Consider the following 8,367-nt stretch of genomic DNA (forward strand, 5'->3'; position numbering starts at 1 on the left):
TTGTTTGCTGGATTGTCTGGGGCTGTCCAGTAGCCATGGGTTGACGTGCATTACTTGATCCTCCTACCTCACCCACCGCTGGCGTCGCTAGATTTGGCCGTGCTCGCGCCGCGATGACTGCCGCCGCCGAAATGGGCGGCGGGAGATTCGGTATCAAGCGGTTTCGTTGTTGAATCTTGGGGGGGCGGGGCAAAGCCGGAGTCTGTGTGTCGTAATACGTGTGTTGCGCTCTCCACGCTCCCCTATGAATCCGCCGGCCATCCTCCTCAATGGAGAAAATATTCATCCTGGCGGGTAATGCGGGCTGATCCCATCGCACCCACACCACGGCTGTAGTGAGACTAGCTTCGACTATCCCCCATTTCTTTCCATATTCATCTACGTCAAAGCCGTAGGCTTCCGCAATAAGCCAGAATAGGCATTTCTGAGGAAATGCTGGAGGTAATCCTGTCAGTCTGAAGTATTGGGCAGATGCCCCCACTATGTCTACTACAAGATCTTGAATGTGGTAATCTCCTAGATGGAGATCTGCTAGATTGATTCGTCCGCAATGGTCCGCTAAGTTTTTTACGGGCGTAATCCACTCCTCCGCAGTGTACGGGCCGAAACCTTACTGCCAATGCCAAAATAGTTTCCGTTTTTTGGACCCTTCTGCGAAACCTGCCGGAACCTGCCGGAACCTGCCGAAACCCTGTAAATGCTGTATTTTATGACGTCCATGGTATGCAAACGTTGTTCGTGGGCCCTATGTGCCTTTGCGCCTCATGGGACCTGCTCATGTGTGTCCGAAGGCACTCCGGGGGCACTTTTGCGCGATATGGACGCGCATCTCCTGAAGGCGCCCTTGCTTGGACTCGGTCCGGCAGTACTTGCAGATGATAGTCCAGTTCTTACATTTTGCATTATATTTTTTCTTCTCAAAGTGAGCCCAAACGGTCTGATCAGCGGTCCTTCCGCCCTTGTTTTTGACCGAATCTGTGTCTGCACTGACAACGGAAGTTGTCTGAGACATTGATAAGATAAACTCAACATTCGCAGAGTTTCGCAGCCTTGCACAACGCGCCTACACTTTGAAACTATTCAAAGTAGGTTCCGCCGTACGGCGCTAGCCGAAAGGGGCCGAAACTAGTTTCGGCATTTCCGCAGAACCAGGACCTCTTCGCCGGAATCACGGAAACTAGTTTCGGCAGGTTTCCGTTTCGGCAGGTTTCCGTTTCGGCCCGAACACTGCTCCTCCGGTACGTAGACGTTGATCTGTCCAACGACTCCTTCGTCGTTGCGAGCTTCCCAAGCGACCGGTTCTCCGACGAAAACATAAGGAGCTTTTAGCTCCGGTTGTACTGTCTGCACTATTCGGTGTCCAATCGGTCCTGCCATAATGTCTATTACCTGCTTTCTGTTCTCTAGGTAGTTTCCTTGAAAGATTGCTCTCATTGCCAGCGATCGAAGTTTGCCAAAAGGTTGCTCCATCTTCGTAATTTCCCTAAGAAGGGAAATTGATATGGTTGCTTCAGATCGTTCCGCCGTCACACCGGCGGCCTGATCCGTTGAACTGTTGCGAGCCATTTTGATGTCTCTGTTCTCAGAAAAGTTATTGAAGGTAAATAGACCGACCGGGTTAACCCGGTTCGGTCATTGTTATGATGTTGAGTCTGCAAGTTGTGATTGTGGCTATATGGTTGCTATATTGCTATATTGCTATATTGTATTATCCGTGCAAGGAGTTTGCAAGGAGCAACACGTAATCCAAGGCTTTGCCTGGTTAACTTCCGCGTGCACAATACCCTTCCCACCACAGACGTGCACCTATGGCCAGCTATCGTTTCGGCCGGAGAATAACCGAGTCATTGATGTGGACATCCCTTGTACCGGGAATACGTCCTACGGCCCATACAACCTGATGAACGGTCGCGGCATTGGGGAGAATGTCGATAATGAAAAGTACGCTCTTGTTGAGCTTGCAAAGTTGCACGTGCAGGTACGCAAAGGTATTGACGTTGATGGGGTGTTACACTGTGGGCGGCTCGTCCCGAGAAAGGACTGAGAGCACCGGGGGCCCTGACCGGGGGCCGAAACACAGCGCAGGGGCGGGCTCGCGGCTCTACGTCCGTCTGTTCCTCCGCGCGCGCCTCAGTCCCTCACTCACGCTAACCGGGGCGCTCTCCCAGCCCCTGGCTAGGCAACACAGCGGCTCAGAAGACTGCGAACCGAACTAAGCGAGAGCCGCACGAGAGGCGCCACACCAACTCTGGGAACCCTAAACAGGCTAACTGCCCCCACTACGTTGACGTTGCATTGCTATGTGAAAGCAAGCTTTTATGTATGTGGCGCACGGCACCGCATTTTGCAGCGGCAACAACGGCAGTCATGATTTGTAGTATCCTCGGTAAATCATGCAATCCACCGTTCGGTTCTTTTCTGAAAAAGTCTTGATACAACAGAACTGCTCTTTCTTGGCCGGTGGTCGATACCTGGTAGGAAAACTGCTTTGGGAGTTCGTGCATGTTCGGATTACGTATTTACACGGCGACGGTTCCCCTACAACCTATGTATTGCCTTTTTCGCAACCTTTGCAGCAAACTGACCGCGACGTTTTCAACAAATGGTCAAGCTTCCGCCGAAAGGTCATGATTTTCCCTTTCAACTGGTACAAGCGCTATGTCTCTTGGACAGGATCGGTAAGTAAGGGCAGGCGTGTGCGCACCAGAGCACTGAGTAGCTAGGGACGAACCTGTTCCAGGAAGAATGGCTTCTGTTTTATTTAACATTCGTTAATAAGCCAGATAAATACACAGGCAGGACGCAGCGGCGGTGGTGGACGCCTGCTGTTGGCGTGGTGAAATCGCGTATATATACGACCTTTTAGAGTAATAGTTCTTTACTGGTAGCATCCCATATCGTACAGTCGCTGGCGCGAGAGCACTACTGGTGGCATTCGCATTATTTGCCTTCTCTATTTCCCAGGGGTGGTCACCGATTAGAGCGAGTGCAGGTTTAGGTGTAGTACCCTGTAGGGCTTATCACAGGATCTGCATTCGCCGATCGGTTTTTTTGTTGGAAAGTCGTGATGTAACATTAGGAGAGCTGTCGTCCGTCACGCATCGCAGCGACGACTGTACATACATATGCCCAGCGCTAGTCATTAACCAGTGGGCTAACGATCCCGGCATGTTACGTCAGTACAAATCAGCAGTACAAATTGTCCCATTCCATGCTATTTTATTGACCGACCGCAAACGGTTCTTGAGTTTCTTCGTTTACCGCGCTCGCCCATCTTCCACCTTGGGATGCTTCGATGCTTCAGGCTGCGGTCGGCTGCGTCGCAAACGCTGACTGTTATACATGGATTAACTCCGATACGGCGAGCCGTGACTACGTGGACAGTGCTTCCGCATTCCATGAGCTAGGTGCGTGGCAAGGTCCCCAAATAAATAAGCCGCCGCCGGTGACACCCGTCTATAAAAGTTGTATGATCTTTGGATTGTGCCATGGTACACTGTTAGGTGGGGATCGTCCCTTTCTTATGTAACAGGTTGCAATCTATAGACTATTAAAATTTGTATAGATGGACGACGTACTTACGAGGAAACCGTAGTTGGTGAGCTCGACCGAACTCCAGTGAAGGGGCTCGCAGGGGAGCCATACAAGTGGTTACACCTATCCCTTTATGCTTTTTTCACTTTAGGCTTCTGGTCGTCGCGCTTAGGCCCTTTACCGGCTGCTTTCTAGCTAGCATTAGTGGTCCACTAAGCGGCAACAGTAAGTAATAACCAACATGATGCTACCCTGCTTCAAACTCTCGCCCATAGTCAGCATAAGCTTCCTTCCGTATTATTACTTCAGTGTCGTTCTGTTTCCTTGCGTTCCATGCATGTATGGCTGTTGCAGGGCACAACATTGGACTGTCACACTCTGATGCCCGGGAGTGCACGAGCAACCGTAGCGGGGGCGCGCCCAGTTGTGCGCTTTCGCGAAGCTCTGACCCCAGCGACATTCTGGGTGCTGGGACTGTCCCTGAGAAGCGATCGCAGATCTTGTGCATGAACGCGCCGCAGGTGACTGACTTTGGCTGGCCCTTAAGCTTGGGTCTGGGGTTTTTGGGTTTTTATGGTTTTATGGTTTTGGGCTTGTAGAGGCCAGTTACAGCTCTAGAGGTACACACATACACACATACACACATACACACATACACACATACACACATACACACATACATACATACACACATGCACACATACACACATACACACATACACACATACACACATACACACATACACACATACAAAAACATATACGCACATACATATATATACACTAATGCGCACACATACACACACGTGTGGGAGGGCCTTCGTAGCCCACCGTGGGCTCTTTCATCATTGATTACGTGAGGTAGAGACAAAGGGTCGCGCGCAGTCGGATGAGCAGGAGGGGATTGTGGCCCCTCACACGCCCCTCACGCCCCTCTCCTCCTCCTAAGAGGCGAGTGTTTCGGTGGTCGTTCCTGTTGGGGTACGGTTAGGTGCCCCTGGCCAGCGTCAGGCCCGGATCGATACGTAACAGGTACACATACACACACATACACACACATACACACACATACACACACATACACACACATACACACACATACACACACATACACACACATACACACACATACACACACATACACACACATACACACACATACACACACATACACACACATACACACACATACACACACATACACACACATACACACACATACACACACATACACACACATACACACACATACACACACATACACACACATACACACACATACACACATATACACGCGCTTGCAGGAAGCAAACCGATTTCCCAAGCACTTGGGGCTCTAGAAATGGGAACTGGCCTGTTCGCCTTTCGCACCGATGTCGACATTCACATAAGCTTGCTCTCTTGCTTGCTTGCAGTCGTACAAGGCCGGGTGGTCAGGGTTCGTGACAGGAGGCCTCATCAGGTCCTTTGAGTTGCAGCCCGGCGTCTCACGGGTGATTACCCTGCCCTCCATGTCGCTCAACAAGAACAATCTGCTGCGAATTGTTATCGATTCCTCGAACCTCTTAAACGGCCTTGACAATAAGCCCCAGCAGGCACTATTCGTGTCATACCGGTGCGTACATATGTATATATGTAGGGTATGCAGTTAGATTATAGCATCAGGCTCTGCAGACAAATGACCACCTGCCTGCTGCACTTCCGTGATGCTCGCTTGGTTGCGCTTGGTGTGTTGTTAATCCATGACCTACAACACGACGCGTGTCCCTTAGCCGACAGGAAGTTGCCTTGTCAATGGCCTACATATTTAAGATATTCATCACTGACCTGTTGTATGCGACCTTCCGCTTGCAGAGTGCGCGGCAACGGCTCTGTAGCATATGACTCAGGCCTGAATACAAGTGGTCGCATCTGGTGCGTTTCAAACAAGCCTCACAAATGTGGGCGTGGTCCTTGCTGGTGTGGGTAGTCGGTGTTGTACGTGGTGTGTTTGAATATCTGGTTGATACGCAGTATCGCATCGCAAGCATCACAGGCAGGCAAATACCTGGAACGAATAGGGCAGGGGTATTATCCACTTACTCGAAGCTGGAAAAGGGATGCTACCCCACCGACCTGCAGTTGCTGCAGGCCTACTAGTTGTTGCCCATTGCCTGGCGTCCGAGTTGATTCCTGAGCACTGTTGCGCCTTACCAATGGACGCATGCAAGCAACGAACAACACCCATTGATATCAAAGAAGATTTTGCTGATGGAAACATAGCATCCAAGCCATACATGCGAGCAATTCACAACCTCCTAGGGCATGAGCCTGAGCCCTGACCACTGCGTGCGTAATGGGTGTTGGGTGCCCTTGGGTGACGACGTTGTATGGGGAATGGATGGGGTTGGACCCCAAATCGCATGCACCCGGGAAAGCGAGCGAACGAGCATGACCTCAACCCGCAAGACGATACCTTAAGTTAATAATAGAGGTGCATCAAATGAATTAGGCCTCGATCCATATTATCAAATTGCATCAAGATTGATAAAGTTTAATAAAGATTGATAAAAATGATAAAGACTCAGGCAGGCAAGCGGCAGACGGTCATCAGTAAACTTTTTAACCCAGGGACGGCTCTTAATCAGCATCGATGGCGGGGACCCTGCACCAAAAACCATCTAATCAGATATTACATAAACTGCTTGACACATATCTGTTCGATTGCTTGTAGTTGACTTTAGGGTTTTGTACATATGTTCTGTATGTAGTCGGTGAGACCTCGTACATGTTACGAACACGATCACTTGGATCCCCAGTGGCTATAAAGTAGATATCGTTGTGGACGACCAGGTCAACCATAATGATGATCCTCTGCATGATTATCGTGACAAAAGTTTGTAGCTTGGATTGACTGAGAAGATCCAAAATCTGTACCCCAAATCCTCAAAACGGCATGTGTCCCGCGTGTGAGGTGGGGCACATGACGCAGCATAGAGTCGTGGTGACCCATCTGCCCGAGGGTAGGAGATGGCATGCACAGGCTGGTGTATGAGGCCGTGTAGAAACGGATCTCTTCAGAAAAGGAGAATTTTGTAGCTGTCGTACAGTACGGAAAACACATCGTCTATACAAACGCTGCCATCTTGGGAGTATTTTTTTTTCATACACGTGCCCATGCCCGTGCACGAACCCACGACATCCCGCTCTGCAGGATTCACGAGTACAATGACACAGCGAACGGGGTACCTGCGGACTCTTCCCCAGCCTTACTTACAACACTTGATACGGTTTCCAACGGCACCGTTGCAGCAGCTTCTTTTGTACAGCCATTGCCGCTCATCCTTGGTGTGGTGACTGGGGGTATCAACATCTCTTTGAGGAGCAAGACGCCGGAGAGCGCGACCGTGTCTCTGTGCCGCTTCACACGCCGGGTGGAGACAGCAGGTTTTTGTTCTGACGGCTTGGACAATGACTGGTGAGGTCATAAAGTGCGTTCGTGAGTTAGCCCGGCCATAGATGATGTTGTCAGCAAGCAAGCCGTAGGTTGAACGTTTTATCGTCTATGGACAGATTTGTCATCGTATTATCGATAGGAACTTATATAAATTCATGGCATAGATCGCAGATTGGTATATGTATAGATCGTGCCATGGTACCATAGATAGGCCTGAAAATAGATTAATGGTCTTTAGACGCTCTATAGACGCTTGCTACGGTTGCTTGCTGCTTACCGGCATAGATAGACTCGCTGGCTCCCATACTGTAGCCGACGTACGTACGTACATACGTACATACCCATTCGACATGTCACACATCGCATTGTCTGTACGTCTGCGACATGCATAAACGGCTTACAGACGTTTTAGCCCTGTTTGGCTCTTTATATCAAACGTTGTTATGATCTGTTCGGGCGCCGTTAAGGTGCGGTTGTACCCCCTATGAGTTGGTGTTAGAGTGAGGTCTGTCGATACCAGCCCGGGGAACAAGCCCATCCCTGACTCCCCCGTTCTTTTCCCCATTCCCGTGTGTATTTGCATGTGTATTCTGTCCTAAACCCCTGTGCTGCAGCGACGGGCTCATGGATATGGATGACCCCGACTGTGCTCCATCACCGCCACCATCGCCCGCTCCAATACCCCAATCACCACGACCATCACCACCAATGCTCACGACTGTACTTGCTTCAGGACAGTCGCCACAGAATTCAACAACCCCATCTCCATCTTCATCTCCATCTTCATCTCCATCTTCATCTCCATCTCCACCGCTACCCTCATCGAGAACGCCACCACTCCCAACATCACCACCACCACCGCCATCACCACCACTACCATCACCACCATCGCCACCATCACCATCACCATCACCACCGCGACCACTCCCCCAAACCGCGTCACCTTCTCCATCACCACCACCGCAGCCGCAACCGCAACCACCACCACCACCACCACCGCTGCCGTGGTCGCCACCGCCTTGGTCATCATCACTGAGCCAGCTGCCACCCCAACCAAAGCCAGCATCAGGGACACCACCGCCTTCGAGGCAGCCGCCAAGTCCACAAAGCAAGTCACCACCGCTATCGTCATCTCGCCCAGCCATACCCTCGCCTTCTCCGTTGCCCCGGTCCGCGCCGCCACCGTCGCCATCACCGCAACCGTCGCCACGACCACCACCACCATCACCACCACCACCGTCACCACCTCCTCCACCGTCACCACCTCCACCACAATCACCGCCACCACCGCCACCACCTCCTCCACCGTCACCACCACCACCGCCACCGCCACCGCCACCACCACCACCATCATCACCACCTCCTCCACCACCACCGCCCCCGAACTCACCACCGCC

General features: G+C 51.3%; 2 protein-coding genes across 2 annotated transcripts in view; one reads left to right on the plus strand and one right to left on the minus strand.

Moving 5' to 3' along the window:
* VOLCADRAFT_99771 (uncharacterized protein) overlaps positions 1 to 6,995 on the plus strand; it is a gene marked incomplete at both ends in the record, with an annotated part of 15,000 nt that extends 8,005 nt beyond the window's left edge. The window contains 8 exons of the mRNA XM_002958452.1: positions 1,799 to 1,978; positions 2,577 to 2,678; positions 3,305 to 3,407; positions 3,889 to 4,055; positions 4,486 to 4,515; positions 4,950 to 5,149; positions 5,389 to 5,448; positions 6,728 to 6,995. Of these exons, the coding sequence (XP_002958498.1) occupies positions 1,799 to 1,978; positions 2,577 to 2,678; positions 3,305 to 3,407; positions 3,889 to 4,055; positions 4,486 to 4,515; positions 4,950 to 5,149; positions 5,389 to 5,448; positions 6,728 to 6,995 (1,110 nt within the window). The remainder of the gene's footprint in view (positions 1 to 1,798; positions 1,979 to 2,576; positions 2,679 to 3,304; positions 3,408 to 3,888; positions 4,056 to 4,485; positions 4,516 to 4,949; positions 5,150 to 5,388; positions 5,449 to 6,727) is intronic.
* A 687-nt stretch (positions 6,996 to 7,682) lies between these two features.
* Positions 7,683 to 8,321, minus strand: VOLCADRAFT_99772 (uncharacterized protein; the record flags this gene model as incomplete). Its single annotated transcript, XM_002958468.1, has 1 exon — positions 7,683 to 8,321. One exon carries the CDS (start codon positions 8,319 to 8,321, stop codon positions 7,683 to 7,685), a length of 639 nt encoding a protein of 212 aa, XP_002958514.1.
* Positions 8,322 to 8,367: the final 46 nt, after the last annotated feature.

Source organism: Volvox carteri, assembly GCF_000143455.1.
Source record: "Volvox carteri f. nagariensis unplaced genomic scaffold VOLCAscaffold_95, whole genome shotgun sequence".
NCBI classification, from domain to species: Eukaryota; Viridiplantae; Chlorophyta; class Chlorophyceae; order Chlamydomonadales; family Volvocaceae; genus Volvox; species Volvox carteri.